This window comes from Gadus macrocephalus, chromosome 12 (genome assembly GCF_031168955.1).
Source record: "Gadus macrocephalus chromosome 12, ASM3116895v1".
NCBI lineage: Eukaryota > Metazoa > Chordata > Actinopteri > Gadiformes > Gadidae > Gadus > Gadus macrocephalus.
Genome location: NC_082393.1, coordinates 7,647,907 through 7,671,330, shown reverse-complemented (window position 1 = coordinate 7,671,330; position 23,424 = coordinate 7,647,907). Strand labels below are relative to the sequence as shown.

General features: G+C 44.8%; 2 protein-coding genes across 7 annotated transcripts; both read left to right on the top strand.

The window, feature by feature from the left end:
• The first annotated feature begins 73 nt into the window (after positions 1-73).
• slain2 (SLAIN motif family, member 2) lies at positions 74-16,424 on the top strand. 6 transcript variants are annotated; one of them, XM_060066738.1, is made up of 10 exons: positions 76-795; positions 3,400-3,542; positions 7,941-8,111; positions 8,334-8,507; positions 8,753-9,136; positions 9,316-9,462; positions 11,192-11,275; positions 12,717-12,755; positions 13,481-13,694; positions 14,493-16,424. In XM_060066738.1, exons 1-10 carry the CDS (start codon positions 329-331, stop codon positions 14,554-14,556), a joined length of 1,887 nt encoding a protein of 628 aa, XP_059922721.1. In that variant the 5' UTR covers positions 76-328; the 3' UTR covers positions 14,557-16,424. The 6 variants fall into 6 exon arrangements, 5 of the variants coding, with proteins under 5 accessions (XP_059922725.1, XP_059922721.1, XP_059922723.1 ...); XM_060066742.1 differs by lacking the exon at positions 7,941-8,111 and having other exon boundaries at positions 74-795; XM_060066740.1 differs by lacking the exon at positions 11,192-11,275 and having other exon boundaries at positions 77-795.
• A 125-nt stretch (positions 16,425-16,549) lies between these two features.
• Positions 16,550-22,600, top strand: slc10a4 (solute carrier family 10 member 4). Its single transcript, XM_060066743.1, has 3 exons — positions 16,550-17,867; positions 21,462-21,672; positions 22,000-22,600. Exons 1-3 carry the CDS (start codon positions 17,440-17,442, stop codon positions 22,534-22,536), a joined length of 1,176 nt encoding a protein of 391 aa, XP_059922726.1. The 5' UTR covers positions 16,550-17,439; the 3' UTR covers positions 22,537-22,600.
• Positions 22,601-23,424: the final 824 nt, after the last annotated feature.

The window sequence follows — 23,424 nt, the reverse complement described above, 5'->3', positions numbered from 1 at the left end:
ATCCACCGAATCGACAAATTCACTCGCAGAATGTGAACGCGTATGTGGCGGTAACGTGCTCGCCCCCGAGTCACCGACTACGTCATGACGTCTGTTTTCCGCCGCCTGTTGGTCTTTCACAGTTGGTAACAGGAATCACGAAAATGGCCTCGACCCTGCCCCTATATCGGAGTGAACGGGGGAGATGACGGTGTTTAGCCTGTTTAGTACACGGATCGCCCGAGTGAAACGTAGATAAAACCTAAAGTGAGGATATACAAGGAGTCTTATCGGCCAGGAACGGACTAACGGCAGACTACCGCAGGTTTCGTAGGTGTCCCCGGCCGCTATGGAGGATATCAACTCCAACATCAACGCGGACCTGGAGGTGCGGAAGCTCCAAGACTTGGTGAAGAAACTCGAGCAGCAAAATGAGCAGCTTCGGAGCCGGTCTACGTTGTTTTCTTCAACCGGAGGGGTGTCAGGGGGCAACCGGCCGCACAGCGCCGGATACGACTCCATGTCAGCCGGGCTGGCCGGTTTCCCTGGGGTGGGGTTCGGCGGAACGGGCGGCTTCGGTGGGATCTTGGAGAACTCTCGCTGTATGAGCCCTAGACTCTCTTACGATGGCATCAGCTTCAGGAGATCTTATGCCGGGGAGGGGGCGACGGCGGCCACCTCCATCTCGAGTATGAACTCATTTTACGCCGATACCGCCGGCAGCTTTAAGGATGAATCGGACGACTCGATTCTAGACGAAGTGGAAATACTAGATCTTGAAGATATGGACTGTTTGAACGAGGAGGAAGACAGCTGGTGAGTGTTTTGGGGTTCTGTTTAGCAGCGTGACGTGTGTGTTGTGCTTGGCGTCTGCTGTCAGAGTTAACTGCCGCACACAGCTGCTGCTATTGGGGGGGCATCGACCACCAGGTTCTGCATAGGAGTCTTCTTCGATAGCTTGCGTAAGTAACTGCGGAGTCATCGATACAGAATACGGCACTTGTTGTGGATCCGGACGGGCTGGTTATCCCCTTTGGCTACGATATCCCCACACTGTTGGGGCGCTGCCACTCCGCTGACGTAAGATGAGGTCTAGACGTGCATTGTCATGCACTCACCTGCAACTGACACTGCTGTGTTTGGCACTATAACCTTTACATTAATCAGTACGTTTGATCTGTTAACCTTTGCAGCCTAGGCATATTGCAAGACGTAGCTGCTACCCCATTTGTACTGTAGTAGGAGACCTGTGCCCCAGTACCGCAAGATCACAGTCCCCGCAGGGCGGTGATACGTTTTAATGCCGTGATGTGGCAAATCGCTTGGCTTGCCATGGCACCGGTGGCTGGGGACCGAATTGTGGTGATGTTGCCTGACGCCCGCTGGGAGAAACTCGGCCATGGATACCATTCCAGTTTATGATCACTGGATTTCCGTTGGCACTACGGACAACTGTCCACACCTAAACTGATATAACCTTCAGATAGCACTATTCCCAAAATGATTAAAGTCGCCAGTTGAGCCCCCCTTTGGAAACTCATTCTTGCTTTTTATTTATTGTATCTCCATCAGAGAACAAAACGTTCAAAGATCAAATGAGATGACAGGCAAGGCAAATACGATGGCTCTGTGGATGAGGTCAAGGGTCAGATAATGAGCCTCCTGAAATACTCATCTGTAGTATAACAACCACGCTTCCTCAGAGATGGCCCTGGGTCTCTCTCTGAGGGGCTTTGCATTCTCCTCTACTGCATGCAAACCCTGACCTCCTTTTAAGGTGCTGTAAAAGGCAGGGAGAGTCCTAGCCTTGCAACATCATATTGTAGGTCAAGTTCTGTGAAAGCTTTTGGCATGATGTTTGTATAAAAGACTATCTCCTTAGTAGTACACAACAGATAACCAGGAAGCACTAGTATTCCCCGAATCATCAAAGACAAAAGTCTGACAACCTCAGCAGACCTTTTAAATAAAGTTATTCAAGGTGTGGTCTGTTTTGTGTGTAACATGAATGCACAAGCCAATCACCAATCCAGATTAACAGACTCTGTATCAAAGGACGCATCCATGTCTACCTATGGGTTGGCTGCCATGAACACTTTGTCCTGGTAATCCCTGCTCCTGTCTGCCCGCCCTCTGGATGAGATCACTATCAGGGATTATCCGGTAGCACCTAACCTCTGCCAACTCTGTCACACACACCCGTAATCGCCAAATTAGCCTTGAGCTGGATTACAGCACTGCCTGCTCCTTTATGGGATGCTGGATGTATTCCACACACTTCTACATGGTACATACGACCTGGTACATAAAACATTGCTGCAGAGTACATTAAATGCTACACGATATGATACTGTCTCCCCACCATGGTTCATACCATATGGTACTTACCACATATTATTACTTCTGACAAATGGTACATAATACATGATGCATACGATACAACAAACATAGTAGATATTATTAATTTTGACAAACGGCATGTTAAATGTGCTTTGTATCTGTTGGTTTATTTAATAACGTATCCAAGAAAGTATTGGATGGATAGATTATAATTTGTGCACAGGCTAGCTATGACAAAAATACTCATTATTTAGTTCCTGACTGTGCCCATAACAGGCTATTATTTAGCTTATGATTGAATCCAGTTCTGGAAACTGAGGTTCCTTTGCTTATCCTAGTGTTTAGGTCTTAAGATAAACAATTGTCTGCTCTTTACCTTGTTGTGTGTTGTACTTGAATGGGAATATAGTTTGACTTGATCCATGAGCATCTCCTAGCATGGGCCTGTGTCTGCATGTTAGAGTAGTATTACCTGCAGTCATGAGGACCTTCATCTGGAACTAAAGCTGACTCAGTTCTTTTCCTGGCAGAAGCACTCCTCTTCTTCTCTCTGACACTTATATCTTCTCCGCTCTTCTCTGCTCCTCTCTCACATCCCCTGCTTTCTGTTCTCCTGTCTCGGCATCTCTTTCCTTTTCCTTTTCAGATATGATAAATAAAAAAACGTCCATAAATGTGTCATATCAGCAGAATAGGTTTAATAAACTAGAGTAGTAAATTATTTAGTAACTCTTATAAATTAAATTATAATAAAAGTATCGTTCCACTACAACTATGCTTATACACTGGAATATTCCAAATTAGACCAGGATCAGGTCTCAACTTAAAAAAACAAATATCTTATTAATAATACCCTGTCCTCCTGCTGTTCCATAACGTCATAGAGTTGGTTTCTAAAACCTCACATTCTAGTGGTCAACCATGGAGTTTTTCACCACAATGAAAGATTGCTGAGCTTCAAAAATAGTTATGTCATATTGACGAGTAAAAATGAAAAATAATTAATAACACTGTTATTTTTCTATGTCTAAGCCCGTATTTAATTGTGTGGTTGTGGTTGTTTTTCGTTATACCCTCCAGGCTGTACGAGGCGAAGCTGAACAGCCCGCTGCAGAAGGCCCTGAGCCCCATGGTGTGGTGTCGCCAAGCCCTGGACCACCCCAGCCCTGACATGGAGACCGCCAAGCGATCCCTCATACACAGACTGGAGCTCACCATGTCAGGTAACTACACCCCCATCTCCTTCACCCATACATATATAGGTACCTACGCCTCCATCTCCTTCACCCATACATATATAGGTACCTACGGCTCCATCTCCTTCACCCATACATATATAGGTACCTACGCCTCCATCTCCTTCACCCATACATATATATAGGTACCTACGCCTCCATCTCCTTCACCCATACATATATATAGGTACCTACGCCTCCATCTCCTTCACCCATACATATATATAGGTACCTACGCCTCCATCTCCTTCACCCATACACATATATAGGTACCTACGCCTCCATCTCCTTCACCCATACATATATATAGGTACCTACGCCTGAATCTCCTTCACCCATACATATATATAGGTACCTACGCCTCCATCTCCTTCACCCATACATATATATAGGTACCTACGCCTGAATCTCCTTCCCCCATACATATACCTACGCCTGAATCTCCTTCCCCCATACATATACCTACGCCTGAATCTCCTTCACCCATACATATATTAGGTACCTACGCCTGTATCTCCTTCACCCATACATATAGGTGCTCACCAAGATCTATGCAGGTTACCACATCTACAGAGGTTACTTGTAACTAACCTCCATATTTCACCCACACCTACACAGATAACTCAGCTTCTTTCCTACCATGTATCCTCCATCGACACAGGTAACCGCATCATCCCCACCATACCTTTAGATTACCACAGCCACATCCCCCACACACCTACACAGATAGACACATCTCCTCCCTCATCTGGTATCATCCCCCCCCGTCCTCTCCACCTATCTACAGACAATAACAACATAATTCCATTTTAATTATGTGTTTGAGCACATCCGACTTTGAGCCAAAACCAATAGGATTAAACAGGGCCTGACATTTCCCTCTTATAATCTTCAGCTAATTAAATTATAAAAGAATACATCCATAATCCTGGTCGTGGTTGTTATTTAATCCAACAGAATAGGCTCAGTAACTCACAAACAGCTACTATTCGCCAAAATACAATCATTGAAACGTGTGTGTGTGTGTGTGTGTGTGTGTGTGTGTGTGTGAGAGGTAAGCATGTCATCCTGTGTGGTTGTAGGAATATGCATACAAACCGTGTGTGCGTGTGTGTGTGTGTGTGTGTGTGTGTGTGAGAGAGGTAAGCATGTCATCCTGTGTGGTTGTAGGAATATGCATACAAACCGTGTGTGTGTGTGTGTGTGTGTGTGTGTGTGTGTGTGTGTGTGTGTGTGTGTGTGTGTGTGTGTGTGTGTGTGTGTGTGTGTGTGTGTGTGTGTGTGTGTGTGTGTGTGTGTGTGTGTGTGTTTTCGCTCACACCGGTTATCTTTGTTGGTTGGCAGGTTGGGCAGCAATCCATCAGTGGAATCATTATGGGTGTTGTCTTAATAATTAGTTTTCAAGACATTGGAGCAAATTCAAGTGCAAGGTTTATTTCAATTGCAGGTTTGGTTACGTTTTCATTGCACCTTGTCATACCAATAGGTGTTTTGTGGAAACAAACAACAGTCTGATTTGATTTTAAGGATTAATTCGGCTGATCAAGCAGCAGGATTAGCCCCTGTTGGCTCCAGACTTGCATAATGTGTTTTACATATTTACCTGTGCAATAAATTAGTCGGGCAGACTGAACAAAGTAGACAATTTACCACACAAGGCACACCATAAGGCCGATATCTTATTAGGTCTAAAATACCTGGAAACTGATTCTACCTATCCCTGAATCCTCCTGGTTCCATCCCCAACTATCCCTCGTCTTCTGCATATTCATAGATGTCCTTCATCCATGGTCTCCTGCCTTCCCGTAGTGTCCTCTGTCTCTTGGCCTTGGCCTATTGGGGCACACATAAGCACACACTTATAACCATCCCAGAATAGTCAGCCAGGCTCAACAGCCCCCTGATCCCCCGCCACACACCAGAGGTCAGTTCCATTTTTACACATGTGAGACCTTGTGCTCATTAATCATGTGACCGCTCATTCTGAGAAGAAGAGCCTTGCTGATGTTTGCCCCTTTCTCTGAATAGCACCTGGGCAGGAGACATTCAGTCTGGTCAGTGGAGACCTGCCAGAAGTGGTGTTGAGTCAAGTTGAGCTTCTTCATGAGAGGGTAGCCTGGCGATAATAGCGATTACGTCATTGTTATGTTGTCATGCCTAGATACTGTTTAGAATTTTGGATATTGATGCTATAAGCTACAAGTGTTGCCTTGGTATTCAAAGTGCTTCAAGTAAACAAGCTTTCTGATTAGCCTATTAGGAGGCTAATTAGCCTTACAGCGATACAAGTGTTTGCTTTACCTGCTTGCTGAACACATCGACAATGACATCGACCACTCAAAGGTGAAGATGAATTCAGGTCTAAAAGGATTAAAGCCTTCACTATGTTAGTATAATAGGTTGAAAGCACCGTGCTAGTCAGATTGATTTAGTGAACAATGGCTGTGAGATGAGATCATCATTGATGTCATTCCTGATGTGGATATGACCCTTGGATAAGTGGCTCTGCTCCCTCCACCCTTACGGGCACGATCAACAAAAAGGGTTGCATGAAATAAAAGGGATGGTCGAAAGCACAAAGGTTTTAGACTGTAGTCTAGTTGTGGGAGAGTTGTTCATCCCTAAAGCGCGCTGAACTGTCTACCTTTGGTCAGGAGGAAGGAAAACAGTCAGCTGTATGTAGACAGGAGACACTAGCCTCACATACATACCATGTTCCTGTGTGTTTAGAGAACACGTGTGAGAGAGAGAGAGTGAGAGACCTCTTCCAGGCCACACCCTCAGTTCTCCCACTCTCTCCCCCTCTGGGGATATTACCGTTGCCATGGAGCTAGGGTGAGTTTGTATTGGTTGAGGAATGTCCCAAAGAACTGGCCTCATCTTGTGGAAAGCTAAACTGTCTATTTTAGTGTCATGGCTACCAATACAATGGCAAGGAAAGAGGATGCAGTTGGCCAAATGTGCAGAGACTTTAGCCTTTGGACCTGCTGTACCATGTCAATTGATTTATCGTTATAAAGCACGGCCCTGGTGACTCAAATCTCACCTTTTTGTTTACCCAGGGTAGGCTCACCAAGCATCAAAGGCTCGGACTACAACCAAAGATCAACATAGGCTAAGTCCCCTTACATGCCACGGTCCCTACCATGCTAAGAACCCTCACATCCCAAGTACTCTAGACCCTAACCCGAGATGTGTTTTGCCCATGTGCCTCAGGATGGATTACCCAGCTCAGCACATGCAAGTCGGTTGAGCTGAGCTGCCCTTGGAGGGAAGGCAATGCACAGAGAAAATATAAATCAGGTTCAAACAAGGACAACATCAACAACAGTTAGCCTGTGTAGACAGTTTGCCTGCATGGATAGTTACCCTGCATGGTTGATTAAGCTGCAATAGCCTCTGTAGCCTACGTAGGTAGCCTGTGTCGGCAGTTAACCTCCATAGGCAGTAAGCTGCCCTGGACACATAGCTAGCGCTATTATCCTACATGATGTGACGTTGTAGACATTCCTTAGCAGCAGGAACCTAAAGACAGGATGATGTTGTGTTAAATAATGTAGGAGAGCAGAGTGGAAGAAAGAGAGGAAGAGGGAGAGTGAAGTGGAGAGAGAGGGACAAGTGAACAAAGACTAGGCTCCACACAGCTGTGTGTGTGTGTGTGTGTGTGTGTGTGTGTGTGTGTGTGTGTGTGTGTGTGTGTGTGTGTGTGTGTGTGTGTGTGTGTGTGTGTGTGTGTGTGTGTGTGTGTGTGTGTGTGTGTGTGTGAGAGAAACTTGTGTTTAGCCGAGTAACGACATTCTGCAGCAGGCTGTGGGGTCATTGTTCACAGACTGTTCTTATGGTGGAACCCCGGCCTCTGTGTAGTCTGACCCAATAGAGCTCTCACTGGGACTCTTTTGACTGTGGCTCTGACCATCTGGGGCTGCAGTCGCATAGAGAGAGACATTGTGCCGCTCTGGTCAGCAGTATGTAGAGTTAAACAGTGTGCATTGTTGAGTGTGTTACGCACCTAATGAAGGATGTCTTCATACCGCCTTCGGCAGCCATGTAGACGATTGACTAGAAGGCCTGTGTGTATCTTCCGGCACACAGCATGGTGTAAAAACATAGCTCATGGTAGAAACTGCTCACAGTGGTTCATAGTGGCATTTTAATGTGTTTAATTCTAAGACACAATGGACCAATGAAGCACTCACTTCAAACCAAAAAAAAATATTAACTCATTCATCTTGCCGGTAACAGAATAGTTGTCCCTAATAAGAACAATCACTCCCGATAACAGAAACCAACAGCTGGAATGTTTTTTGTAGAAGTCATAAAACGGAGCCAGCTTAGCGAGCCCCTGAGTTACCTGTCACTGAAAGGCTGTTTGTCCTCTGGTTTAAGGCCACAAGAGCAGGAGTCTGTACGGCAGCCCCTACACCCAGCAGATGTGCTATGGCAGCCCGTTCAGCACCAACACGGCCAACAGCGCCTGTAGCAGCGCCTTCAACTCCCCGTCCTCCACGCCCAGCAAAGTGCCCATCGTGCGGCAGCAGCTGATGCCTGGAAACACAGGTCAGCAGGGTCATGTGTCATGGGCATTGTTACAGCTGTAGGTCATGTGATCTAGTTAGTGTTATAGCTGTAGGTCATCTGATGTTTATAGAGCTCCAAGAAACCTGGATAGACATAAAAGAGTTGTTGGTATCAATAAAAAGCTAACCATAGTATAATTATAACCGTCATTTCCATAAGGTTGAATATTGTGCTCATTTGTTTGGACGTGTTTGTGATTAGTTTACCAGCGCAACACGGCAGCGGAGAGAAACCCCCCGGCGGTGAGCCCCCAGTCATCGGTGGACAGCGAGCTCAGCACCTCTGAGATGGACGAGGACTCTGTGGGCTCCTCCAACACCTACAAGCTCAACGACGTCATCGACGTCCAGATCATGGCCCGCATGCAGGAGGAGAGTACGTACATAACCTCTAAAAGTAGCCTCCCACATGAGCCTAGCCAATTGGCCTCTTGTAGTATAGAGCCCCATACCCCCGAGACCATGGGCATTACCCTCACATCCTGGTGGAATTCAAACAGGACTATAACAAACTGCGTGTGTGTGTTAATGTATATTATGCCGTGTGTGTGTGTGTTAGTTAATATATACAGTATATATTATTCTGTGTGTGTTAATCTACAGAGGTTTGTTTGTGTGTAGGTCTAAGGCAGGACTACGCGGCCACGGCCTCCAGGCGGAGCTCTGGCTCCTCCTGCCACTCGCTGCGGCGCAGCACCTTCAGCGACCAGGAGCTGGACGCCCACAGTCTGGACGACGAGGACGAGATCCTCCCGCCCGCCTTCCACCCCCTCCCCAACCGCTTCAGCCCCTCGCCCCGCCACTCGCCGTGCGCCTCGCCACGCAACTCGCCGCGCTCCCGCTCCCCGGCGCGCTCCATCGACTACGGCCACTCTCGCAGCTCGCCGCAGCCCTTGAGCCACGGGCGCGGCTCCCCCCAGCCCATCATCAGCCGGCTGCAGCAGCCCCGCCACTCGCTGCAGAGCCACGGGGGCGAGCTGCAGACCAACGTGGTGAAGAACGAGGGTAAGGGGGAGAGAGAGAGAGAGAGAGAGAGAGAGAGAGATGGGGGGGGGGGAGAGAGAGACATAGGTTTTGAAAGAGAGAGGGACTGACTTGGTCTACCGTGGTTGTTCCTGGCCAGTAACCGAACGGTCAGACTGGGCAGCACCCTCATGCTCTCTTCTCTGGTTCTGGTGTTGTAGAGAAGCTGAGACGGAGCCTCCCCAACCTGAGCCGCTCCTCGGTACCAGCCGGCCCAGGTCCGGAGCCCGTCAAGAACAGCCGCAGTATGGAGTCCAACCTGCAGACCCCCAACGGAGGGTCCCCACGCCACCAGAACCAGTCTGCTAGTGAGTAGCGCCGTAGCCCGCTAGAACCAGAATCTGTGGGACATTTGGCGTGGTATATTAGCTGGTAGTGTATAAAGCTCTTATGATAGCCATGGCATTTTATTATAGCCAAAGTATGTTATATTAGCTGAGTTATGTTATTATGAGTCATGTTACATATGCTGAGTCATGTTAGCTGTTACTGTAGCCAAAGTCATGTTATATTAGCATACATTTATTTTAAATAACTATTACATGCACTCAGAGAAAACATTTTTGGTTTGGATTGGCTCAAATTGTTAAACATGTAGGCCATCTCATAGTGTCAGGGCTTACTCATCATGGGGGTATAATGGAGGACTTGTATTCTCTGCAACGGATCCTTGTCTCTGCACTATCGCTGCACATGTAAGAGAAACACCAGCTGGGTTCTCCTCTGCATCACTCAGGCTTGTGTTGACCGCCTGTGGCTGCATCTTCACACATGTCCTCTCTTTGGAGTGTCATGGCTTTGATATCCCAGGAGATGTTTCTTTGAGTTGGTCTCCACCTCTTAAACCTCTTTCTTTTACACAATTTTCCCCCTTCTCCTTTTGAGGATCACTTTCAATTCCATACTGGAGCCGTGGATCACAGCGCTGTCGGTTTAATGGGAGCTGGGTCAAACGATGCACACTACAACAGCACGAACACTTCAGACGCAAATCTGTTGGCTGCAGATCAGACCGGATTCTAATAGATAGATTTAACAAGAGCCCAGATCATCCCAGAGAGTCGCCATTTAAGATCTGCACTTTAATCCCGGAACTCTTAATGTTCTAGTGGCTTTAACATGGCAAGGCTTAAATTAAAGGGCTACAACAACAAAGGGATCCCACTCAAAGTTGAACATCCCAAACCAGGGTGTAAGTGGGCTCCCTGGATTGTGGGCGTGGCTGATAAGGGCAGTTGTCAGTTGAGGTCAACTTCCACGATAAGGGAAGGATATTTAACAATTATTCGCCGAAGGCGCAGTGAATAGTGGGGAATATTCCCCACAATTCACGGAGCCTGAGGTGAATAATTGTTTTAGTATATGCTACACGTGAACACTCCAAAAATAAATATATATATTTTTTTATATTAGCTTGATGAGACGACCGTCATGCGATGAAAACAATATCCCGAGTTTGAGATCTCAATCATGGGATATGCCCAATATCCCGAGATAGCGAACCAATCAAATTGCGCCATCTTAGGAGGTCCACGTGTAGCATATACTAAAAGGTGAGATCTTAGATTCACGTTACGGCAAGTTAAATCTTATCAATCTTAAATTATTGACTTTCTCTGCTCATAAAAATGCCCTGACAAGCAGCTAAAAGCTCAAAAAATAAAAGGCCGGGTGCCTCATGTTTAAGTACTCTTCATCCCCGTGGTGATTCAGATATCACGGGGTGTAGGGGGTTTCAAAGACAGTTCTGTTGTTGTTGCATGACCTCATGAGGCGAAATGTCACGGCTAAAGCTCTGCCTCTTCCTCCTTGCCACCTCCTCTATGAAGCATGTGCTCCCAGTCTCTTTCTGGAATACTGCCATAAACCTCCGCTGCAGCTGGGAATGTTTGCCTGCATCGCCCTCTAGTGGCCCCTTTCTACACCTGCAGCTGGTGCATGCCTGGTGGCTCTGATTCACTAGCCTTTCCTTAGCTCCCCGCCCGGCTGTGAGGCTAGCCCTCGGAGTCCCCTGCTGAAATAACCCTGTTTTTACAGTGGCCGGTACCCCAAGGTCCTCAACCCCGTCACGCGCCACTCCAAAAACCAAACAGCACCTCCAAAGCCCATCAGCCCTGCGAGGTAACCGCTCTCTGGGGACACGAACACACCCCGTGGCGATGCGTAATGATGGTTCCCAACAAACACACATGAAGCCTGTAACGTAGTGACTGGTCCTACCCAAACACACCCCCTACTGGTGTGTTGTGTGGGGTCAGGCCACAAACCGCATACTGGTGTGTTGTGTGGGGTCAGGTCACAAACCCCCTACTGGTGTGTTGTGTGGGGTCAGGTCAAACCACTCAATGTGCAATTTTTCACGCTGAATCACATGAATGTGCAGTGTGTCTTTTTTCTATTTTAAGGACATAGTGAGAACTTAGTGAGCCCGGTTCTTTCAGGCTTTATGTAAATAATGGCTCTGTGCCTGACTCTTTGGGCATTGTGTGAGATCTGGGGCAGTGATGCTGACACGGACTGTGCAGGGTCCCGGCCTAGAGATATAGAATCCCGGCACTCTCACAAAAAAGCTGGTAAAATTGGTAGCCAAGTAATGCTACAGTGGAGGTAATTGAGCAGGTTCATCATCATACAGCTTACCTACTCACAGCTAACATACCTCCATCGTGTACCATATTTATGAAGACGGCTGTTACCCAAAGGGACTTATGGTGAATAGATGCTTACATTGGGGTGATTGATCCCAGTACCTTTCAGCAGGGAGTCGGAACACTCTTCTCCCTGCAGTAGACATCCTACACTTTTCTCTCAGTTAGTACTTCATAGGACAACTCAGGATGCAACATTGTTCTTTATCCAGAGTGATCTCATAGTTAGAGCCTGCAAATGTTCTCAAGCTGTCAGAAGGTTCAGATGGTGTCCACGGGGAACTGCCTGTTGGGCCCTGTGTTCTCATGTGTGTATTCCAGTACTGTCGCGTACATACAGTACATGCAGAGCCTGCTAGTTCCCCGCCTGCCTCTAGTGCATGTGGTCCAGGTTGTTTTGTATGGGCTTGCTAAGGCCCATTTAAACACCAAGACCAATGAAAGTCATGATTTGATCTCAAGGAAGCGTTCATGTGTGGCTTTAAAGAGGAACACCACAGTAGATCACATATCTGAGTGGGCTGCTCTCTGCTGTCTCTTTGTTGAAAACATGCTAGGCTGATCTGTGTACTTTGCACAGAGATTTGACAAAACGCTACTGTAGCATATCAATCAGCCATTCTTCCCAGTGCAACTTTTTTTTTGATTGAGTCTAATTGATCTCATAATGTTTGTTTGACTCTTTGCCATTTGAGAAACATGAGACAATCGAAACAGAATTGAATGAAAACGAGACACAAAGAAGACGAAAATAAATATTTATATGAATAGGTGAGCAACAGGACCCATCCGTGCTCCACATAGAGTACCCTTGTTACAGGGTTTCACCTCCAGGTGGCAGCTACCTCCCAGCTGTGGTGCAGTGTACATAAGATAAATTAAGGTCCGTCTCTGCTCCTGTCTCCATCCTTTAGTCCCCCTGTCCTGTTGCTTCGGAGAGGAGGCAGATTTCAGTGAGTATTCACTGAGGATTCTAGCCTATTGAGTATTTGTGAATATTGTGATTGTGCCTTCATGCTGTGGTTTTGTGTGTTGATGTTGTGCTAGGACCTGCCTCATCTAACCTACACATGTACAACCATCTCGGGGCAAGGGGCGTAGAACTAGCTGGCCTTGTTTTAGCCCATCTTCCTCCATCTTCTTTGTTTGATTACCGTTCATATAAAAAGACCACCTTCCTGCCATGTTCCATACATGCATAGTGATAGATTAGTGTACCTGTTTCACAGACCTCTACGCCGCCACTATCACTTGATGGTGACAGACACCAGTCATCGACATATGCTCTACAGTTAATCTATATACATGTATAATGATGTCTATATACTGTACTATAAAAACGTATAGGAACCTGTATGTGTGTAGTATATTATATTTAATGTATAGTTATATACACTGTACATGCCTATATTGCACATACACAGTAGTGTATATAATAATATATATCTTTATACATGGGTTGTCATATCGATATATGTCTCTACTTTTAAAACTGGTAACATGTATGTGTAGTATAATATATCATATCTATCCACATACATAGTTATATCTATACATGTACGTGTGTTTGAATATAATATCGACTATATACCAATACAGTATCTGTATTCTATAAATACCTAATATATATAAATGCATAGGTGTGTTTAGTTAAACCTGCTGGTGCTCTCCCTTCCAGTCCCGTCCCCAAGTAAGCTCCGCTCCCCGGCCATGCCCTCCCCGCTGGCCCTCAGACAGCCGGTGAAGGCCACGTCCAACCCCAGCTCCGGGAACTCCACCCCGGTCCGGTCCCTAGCACCCCCCCGCAGCGGCCTGCCCCGACCCAGCACCACCTCGGGGGGCGGCGGAGGCATCCCCCTGCCCAGAACCAAGCTGGCACAACCCGTACGCAGGTGCGTGTGTTCTCGTTCTCTCTCTCTCTCTCTCTCTCTCTCTCTCTCTCTCTCTCTCTCTCTCTCTCTCTCTCTCTCTCTCTCTCTCTCTCTCTCTCTCTCTCTCTCTCTCTCACTCTCACTCACTCACTCACTCACTCACTCACTCACTCACTCACTCACTCTAAGGCCCAATCCCATTTCTACCCCTTCCCCCTCCCCTTGTTTTGAAGGGGTAAGAAGTAGAAATGGGATTGGGCCTAAAGCCCAATCCCATTTCTACCCCTTACGCCTTCCCCCTTCCCCCTTCAAAACAAGGGGGAGGGGGAAGGGGAAGGGGAAGGGGTAAGGGGTAAAAATGGGATTGGGCCTAAGACACCCACAGTGGGTGGGACTGGACTGTATTTTGGGGCATTTAAAGCAGTGGTACAGGACAACCCACATTTGACGTTGGTAAAACGTTAGGTCTACTCTTTAAGTCATTCCAGTGACCACCAGGTTATGAATCGCTGGTTTAAAGGGTTATTTTACCCGACCAGGTGGGAGGCTGGTGAGTCATTTAAAAAAATTTATGATGTCACACGTGGGAGTGTGATGGAAAGATCAAACCACCAGTTGGTATAGTCCCCTGGGTAGGCTGGGGGTTGAGTGGGAGTGGGAGTGGATCACACTCCCACGTGTGATCTCACACCTTGGATGGTAAAATAGGGGCTCTTTAATATTCCTGAGTTTCCCATCCAGGATGAATGTATTATCTTATTTTGTATACAAGTTCAGAAGTCACCTCAGAGGATGATCCCCTTTGTTGATTGTTCCCAGGTCTCTGCCCGCACCCCGCTCCTATGGTAGTTCCGGGGAGAACTGGAGGGAAGGCTGTTACTGAAGCCTGCCACCAGAGTGTGCTGCACACCCCCCATCCTGACCGAGGCAGGCGTATCAACGTGGCACTTTATCCAGAGTCCTCTAAGAGTCAAGAAGAAGAAGAGAAGACTTCACCCAGATTCCTTTTAAAAAGTTAACAAGAGAAAGACTATAAATATAGATCACGACAACTCAAAAAACGAAGTGTCAATTATGTGTACTGAAAAGACAGCTGGCATTCAGAGCACATAGCAAGGGAAATGCCAAAGAAAGCAGAGAAAAACAAATCCTTCGCTGCCACCAGAAGAGGGCGCCCACGCCTTCCTCTGTGGCTGCAATCATCTCCCAGACTCCAGTCCAGCTGTCTCCATCTCTCCCATCCTCTTCTTCCTTTTCCCTCAGGTTTAAACGTTTTGAATTTGCTCTCACTCTAGACTCTGTTCTGTTTGGAGAGGTCTGTGTAGGACTGAAGTTCCTCCATGTCTCAGAGCTCCTCCATGTCTCAGAGCTCCATGGTTCCTCGTGTTTTGGCGGTGCTTCAATCTCAGAGCATACCTCTTATATCTGAAGGTCTGAGGGTGCTTCAGGTCTGGGAAACTGTCTGACAGGTGTTCATTTGCTGATGCTGTGTGCTCTTCATATCTGAAGGTGCTTCAATGCTTGAGTTCATCAATCCAAAGGGTCTCAATGGATCTCATGCCTTCATGCTCTGAGCTACCTTATCTCACCAGTTGGAAAATCATTCATGACCTAAAGCTGACAGCTCCGCCGATCATCGTGTTCCTCAATCCAAAAAGTCTGAATGGCTCTCATGTCTTTGTGATGGGAAATCTTTAGTATCCTAAAGCTGATAACTCTTCAATTCTGAAAGGTCTGACGGTGCTTCAATCATGAAGCACCGTCTTTAGGTGGGGAGCCACCCTATCCAAAAGGTCTGGAGGGGCTTCATGTCTTATTAAGGACCTCTGCATCTGGTTCTAAGAGTTTCTCCTTAAATTCAGCATGAATGTAAGCAGATGCTTCTTTTAGAGATTATTTATTCAAATTATTTATGCAGTTTTTATGTCCAAGCATCCATATCAGTATTTGTTTTAAGATTCTTTAAAGCATTAAGAAATGTATGTTTTTAAACCTCAACGTAAAGCTAACTCCCCAAAGCCATGTCTTAGCGTGCGTCCATTTTGAAGAGAACCTGGAATGTTTGTTCAGTTGAGTCTTGGATGACTTCACGCCACAATTCTATCCCAAACAACTAACTTTCTTCCTCCGAGTTTGAAACCCTGACCTGATCTCCACCACTTCGGTAAATGTGTAATTAATGAATTATAATGTGGTGTTGTTAGCCTGCAGTGTGTATCATTCATGCCGTGACAGAGGGAACAGTGTGTTCAGAAAAACTAAATGTAAGATTTGAATAAAGTGGCCATTGCCTCTTGTGCTTTATAAATCCAGAGGCTTGCCTAAAAAAATAGGGATGATTATTTGGTAAATGGTGTGCCGGATATTATCAAACTATAGTGCCTATAATTTACATTATACTTTATTTTAAAAGTGCTCGGCTTATTTTGTGCCAATTTTATGAGTTTGCCAATGATTTGGATTTGCTTGGTTAATTTGTTTGCATCTGTGTTTGGGTTTCTTAAGTAACTTAATCATTTATAATTGCTTTAAAAAAGTATGTTAAAAAATGCGCCTTCATATTTATAACTGATGACATATGTAAATGACTATTTATTAGTGTGAGGGTGCCTCTGTGGGAAAGAATGTCACTAAAAGACGGCACCACACCTTTTGTGTGATGGTTTTTGTTATGGAACTTTTTTTACATCCATGAACATGACATTCACTTTCCCTGTGTGAACCCACATTTCAAATAAAGCTGAAAACCTCTTTTCTCCTTTTTTGCATCATTAATAAATTGATCAGTATGAACAGGATTGCAACCCTGTGTCCAAAGTTGCATTGTTTAAACGAATAACATTACAGAATAGTAACCCAATTATTTAGAAGGATTCTATTGTGTATTAGGGCTCACAGGGTTTGTATCATTTCTGTATGAGTATGAGTAGGCCTATTATCGTGACGGAATTTGTGTCTGTCCTCCATGACCACATGCTCCAGATAAGACTTTCATGCTCCGCAACGACACAGATTCATGAAAGAGAGAGAACGGGCAGAGAACAAAAGTAGCGGCCACTCCATCATTACAGTCAGTGCGCCCACATAAAGGTCACGTGTCTCTGTAAAGGTTCACCCACGACAAACATCGCACCGCTGCTTAATTTTCTCCCAGAGCATCATACATATAGTAGCATCTAAAGAAACAGCGGTGTTTTAGTTTAGGTGCCGTCGTATGTAGGCAATAGCCTAGGGCCGGCTTATCAAGTATCCGGATGACTATTTTTCCAATTTTCTTAAACGTTATATTACATTTTAAATAGGCCTACTCTATTTGCAATAACTTCTCTTCCTTTCCGTGCTGGTCAAAATGCGATATGCGTGAGGGTATCTGAAGCCATGCTCTAGTCTAGAATAAGTAGGCTACCGTTAAGAGTGAGCCGATTTGCGTCGACGCGCGTGCTCCGGGGGAGCCAATCCGCGGGAACCAGTGGAGCCGCACGACGAGCTGTCCTTAAGACCCAGTGACACAGGGGGCCGTCAAATCATATGCACAACCGCGGAGACTCATTTGTGAAAGTGGCCAGCGAGGACGTCACAGGGGAAAATCTCATTTTACGAGCGGACACCTCGGGGGAGAGTCACCGGCCTCTCTGCGCGCGCTGAGGTGATATCTGGACGCGTGCTTGATCACCGGGGTTCCAAAAGGATGTTATAGCGCCGTTTTCAAGGCACCCTACACTTTAAAGCATCTTTTTTGTTAGACAGCATTGAGAAAGACTTATCCATGGAGGGGTCACACCACGGCACCAGTTGGCCGATATTCTCAGAAATCAATGTACTCAGGACTGCAATCGAAGCAGACCTGATGGCTGCGGTGCCGACGGACCCGAACCACCTGGTACCTGCGTTCTGGGACTCTCCGTTGAGCCACGGCATCAACGTGTTCGTAGGGCTCGTCCTGTGCCTCACCATGCTGGGCCTGGGCTGCACGGTGGACGTGAGTCAGCTCGGGGAGCAGATCAGGAGACCCATCGGAGTTCTGCTCGCGCTGGTGTGCCAGTTCGTTATCATGCCCTTAGTGGCTTTCCTCTTGGCCCTGGCCTTCTCCCTGGACGACGTGGCGGCCATGGCCGTGCTGCTCTGTGGCTGCTGCCCGGGGGGCAACCTGTCCAACATCCTGTCGCTCCTGGTCAACGGAGAGATGAACCTCAGGTAAGGCTGGGTGCGCGAGATGATGCGCGTCTCCCACCTCACGGTAAAACGCATGTGTTTGTTGTTTTTTCCCCCCATCTTTTAGAATAATAATAAAAACATGCAGTATATAGGTCTTCATCTACAGTTTTAAAACGAGATAATTGCCTTTAAACGAACCACGTATCGCCTTTAAACGAACCAGGTATCGAATTACGCACAAGAGACGATGATTTTACGCAAACTACACTCAAAAAAATAACTTGTTGAATTTACTTAAAAAAATCTTTGTAAGAAATTGCACTAAAAAAAACTAAGTAACTTCAATGCTTTAATAATCAAGTACAACTTAATTGCCGGCAACAAGTAAAATGTACTTGCTGCTAACCTTGACATTTGTGAAAATATTAAGTATATTTTACTTAATTATGTCAATACAGGAACATCATGGTCATCCAAATAGTGAGTAAATCTTACTAGTCTATAATATTTAGTGTTATGAACTGAATAAGTAGATTTTACTATACTTTTTCTGTTTCTATTACTCAGTTGTATTTAGTGGTTTTACACACTAAAATTACGTAAATGTTGCCTAGTTTCTTTTGATAAATATTACCAAATGGCAAATAGCTAAATGCTCAAAGCACTGATTGTATTGTATGAAATCAAATAACTTGAAGTGTTATTTATTTAAAGTAGCCCCACATACACAACTTCAATAACTGAATAAATCAACAAAAAATAAGGCACTGATCTTATTAAGCTTGAAAAGACAACAAGATATGGTACTGTAATGAAGCAATTTTATTGATAACAAGGACTGGATGAAGATGAATAGTCAAATCTTTTTTCCTATTGCAGTTTACAATGCGTCTCTACGGGAACAGTAAAGCATAGTGTTTTGTAAGATTGTACAAACATAATCAAATACAATGCATAGTAGACGAATGAACAAGAAAGAAATTAAAAAAAGGTTATGGGTATAAGGTTGAGGGCATAGATCAGTCCTATGGCGACACATTAGTGCCATAATTCACTAATGTGATAAAAGATGCAGTCGGGCGTATTATATTATTCCACACGCGTAGATATTAACTGCGAGCGCGCAAATGATCTCTGCGCACGCTAAACAGCCTCTCGCGCACGCAAATTACCTCAGCGCGCGCAAAACAGCCTCTCGCGCGAGCAAATTACCTCAGCGCACGCAAAACCTCTCGCAAAAGATGTTTTTACGCTCTCGCTCGAATTTAATTTTGGCACTATGGGGGAGGGAACCAAGGCAGGGCGGGCTTTCCTATGATTGGCCGTTTCTGAAGCGCGAAATTTGATTGACAGCCCTCCTCTCATTCAACTCTGAATTGTACAGTAAATGGCTGAAACGATAGTTACTTATTGTAACTCTAGATTCTATGAGTATAGGCGCAGCCTTTTAAGGCTATCGCTATTGGGTTATCCCTAGGCGTGAGCCGTAGCACTGAAAAATTTGTAATCCCCGACCACCAACAGCGTGGGCCTCAATTACGTCCGCGTGCGGCGTGCCTCAACGACGTCCGCATTTCGCAGATATAGTCCGGGCGCCGGCGGACGTTCTGCTCCCAATAAACAGCTTTTCTTCAGCTATTTAAAGGACAATGAGGCCGACACTTAAAAGGCTGCGCCTATACTCATAGAATCTGGAGTTACAATACGTAACTATCGTTTCAGCCATTTACTGTACAATTCAGAATTGAATGAGAGGAGGGCTGAGGAGGGCTGTCAATCAAATATCGCGCTTCAGAAACGGCCAATCATAGGAAAGCCCGCCCTGCCTTGGTTCCCTCCCCCATAGTGCCAAAATTAAATTCGAGCGAGAGCGCAAAAACATCTTTCGCGAGAGGTTTTGCGCGCGCTGAGGTAATTTGCGCGTGCGAGAGGCTGTTTTGCGCGCGCAGAGATCATTTGCGCGCTCGCAGTTAATATCTACGCATGTGGAATAATATAATACGCCCGAATGTATCTTTTATCACATTAGTGAATTATGGCACTAATGTGTCCCCATACAGTCCCATCAATAATGTACAAGCTTTAGTGGTGTTTCCACATCCATGCAACACCTCCCTGCCTTCAAGAATGATGGAGACATCGACTGGATCCTCTTCTGAAGCATCATGGACGACCATGATCTTGAGGACGTGTTCAGTAGCATCACTGCGGTTGTCCTCCTGCGAAGAACTTACAAGAAAAGAAGACAATGCTATTGAGGAACAAACCGAATTTCTTCAATCATTCATATCGACTTCATTGCCATAAGATAATTCCTATTTAGTTGACTGAGCTTTAAACAAAACATTTCTAAGCAGAAGGTTGGGATACCACAATATATTGGAATGATTTCATGCCTGGAGGGCAAAACTCACTCTGCTGGAGATACTGCTCATTGGTTGAAAACAACAAACAAGATGCACCTCCACACCAAAGGTTCGACTAGAAGACTAGATTCACCTGAGGGCTCCGTTGATTTTGAATTTTGACCATCAGGGGCACATTAAGGGCCCTATTTGAACGGTCTGATATAACTCAGAACTCACATGTAAGAGAATTTCACGGTATAAGAGTGAAATAAATATCATGCCAAGATAATGTAACATTAAGAGCCACTGTTTAAGTCGACATTTTGAGTAGGTTAATGTGGGCCTCAGTGAAAATACAGGCTAGCGCTAATTTAACTAGTTCAAGTGAAAGTCATCGTCAAACATGGCGCCAAAAAGGTATTAGTTTCGACTTGAAGTCAACCATAAACACTTCCCTATAAAAACAACTCGTTTTCGTTTTGAGAGAAGACATTTTAAGTGAAACTTGTGCTTACTCTTCAGTAATGCAACTCACCTCAACAAACGTTAAGCTAGTCTCGCCTGGTAGACCAAAATGGCGATGGCGAAAAACGAATATTACAGGCACTACCAACATTACTAACGTATATTGCGTCAAGCAGACTATAATCAAACTATCAAAATGTACACAAACTATTCTACGATTACAAATATAAAACAGAAAGGCAATTACTCACTCGTCTCGAGTCTCTCAACCCGATCCAGCAAAATTGCGATCCAGAGATCTTGCTTCAGAGCTTCAGAGCCTTCTTCCCGCTTCTTCTCTGGCGCTTCACTGGCTTTACGTTCATACGTTGTCAAATGGCGCATGCGCGAAATCCAATGCGCTGTTTCTTCAGAATAAAAGTTACTTAGAATGTTCAGGTGTTGGTGCAGTGACAATAAATAATTTAATAGTATGCGTAAATATCTAGTAAAAAATACTCTTCCAAGTCAAGAACATTCATTACATGAATATTTTGTGTATAGTTTAATGTTTTTTTCTAGTTCCTATTGAAACTTGATATTACACTGTAAGAATTACTACTTTTGAATAAGTATACATTACAATGCCTAAAAGTCATTTTTTTGAGTGTACCCACTTTACGCGTGTCTCAAAAATGTAATTCATGTATGTTTTGTTTAGAATAGCCTTCTTTATCAACTTGTTTTATGTGTATAACTTTAGGTTACTTTTTTTTTTTTAAAGCGGTGTGTGTGTTTCTCCTCTCACGGGTCTCTCTCTCTCTCTCTCTCTCTCCTCTAGCATCATCATGACCATTTCGTCCACATTGCTCGCCCTGGTGCTCATGCCGCTGTGTCTGTGGATCTACAGCCGCGCGTGGATCAACACGCCCGTGGTCAACCTGATGCCCTTCGGGGCGATCATCCTCACGCTCTTCAGCACTCTGGTCCCTATCGGCCTAGGGGTCGCGCTGCGCTACCGCTACACGCGGATAGCCGACATCGTGTTGAAGGTAAACTTTTTGCGTGTAGGCCTACTCTCATGTTTTCTATTGTGGATTGTACATGCATGTGTAGACTTTGAATTGGGACCACAGTAGTGCTCCAAATATTTGTCTGTTAAGCAGCAAGATTAAGTTTTATTTTCTTAATATTTATATTTTTCATCTCTTTCAATGTATAACGGAAATTAACTAGCAATCTGATCTGTACCAGCTGAACAAAATAAAAGGTATTAAGAGGGAGAGGGAGAGCGAGTAGGGGAGGGTGGGGTAGGCTACGTCGTGATCCAGAAGGGTTTTACCTGACGTCACGTGATGTTTTATTCATTTTACTTACAGCTGTCTTTATGGTCGCTGCTGGTCACGCTCATCCTGCTCTTCATCCTGACGGGCGCCATGTTGGGCCCTGAGCTGCTTTCCACCATACCGCCCTCCGTGTACGTGGTGGCGGTGCTCATGCCCATGTGCGGCTACGCGGCGGGATACGGCCTCGCGACGCTGTTCGATCTGCCACCCAACTGCCGGAGGTCTGTTTCCATGGAGACGGGATGCCAGAACGTGCAGCTGTGCACAGCCATCCTAAAGTTGGCCTTCCCGCCTCATCTTATGGGGGGCATGTATATGTTCCCGCTACTCTACGCGCTCTTCCAGGCGGCCGAGGCAGGAATTTTCATCCTTGGGTATAAAATGTACCGGAAGGAGGTTCTACATAAACCGGACCCCGTGGCGGGAGGCGGCGGTGACGGAACGAACATAACGTACCAAAGGTTTGAAGACGACGAGGAAGACTGCTTTAACGCCTCGTACGGCACGGTGACGTCGAGTGACCCCAACACTATCCGGCTGGAGGGGTGCATTGACGCCACCCCGGTGTGAGGTTCTGGAGACCAAAACCCAACGTCCACCTCATCCATCGTGTCCATAGAGAGGTCAAGGCTATGCAAGAGAGACCGATGACGGGCGTGCGCAGTATACCGAGACTCGCGTGAGATGTGTGTGTGTGTGTTTGTGTGTCATAATAACATAAGCTATTTAAACGGAAACATTGCCAAATATGTGCAACATTCAATGCAAAGATGTCCATAAGAATATATAGAAGAGTTTTCTTCTGCGAAGTGTCATCTTTATCTCTGGAAGTTTACAGCATTTGTCTACATTATCAATACATTCAAGAACATGAATGGAGAAACAAGTGGCCTCAGTTACAACACATTATATATATATATATATATATATATATATATATATATATTATAGATATCCAGTAAAAAAAAACTGCCCAAGTAGGACAGGTGATATAGGTATATAGGTATATATATATATATATATATATATATATATATATATATATATAGGTATATATATATATATATATATATATATATATATATATATATATATATAGGTATATATATATATATATATATAGGTATATATATATATATATATATAGGTATATATATATATATATATAGGTATATATATATATATATATATATATAGGTATATATATATAGGTATATATATATATATATATATATAGGTATATATATATATATATATATATATATAGGTATATATATATATAGGTATATATATATATATATATATATATATATATATATATATATATATATATATATATATATATATATATATATATATATATATATATATATATATATAGGTATATATATATATATATATATAGGTATATATATATATATATATATAGGTATATATATATATATATATATATATATA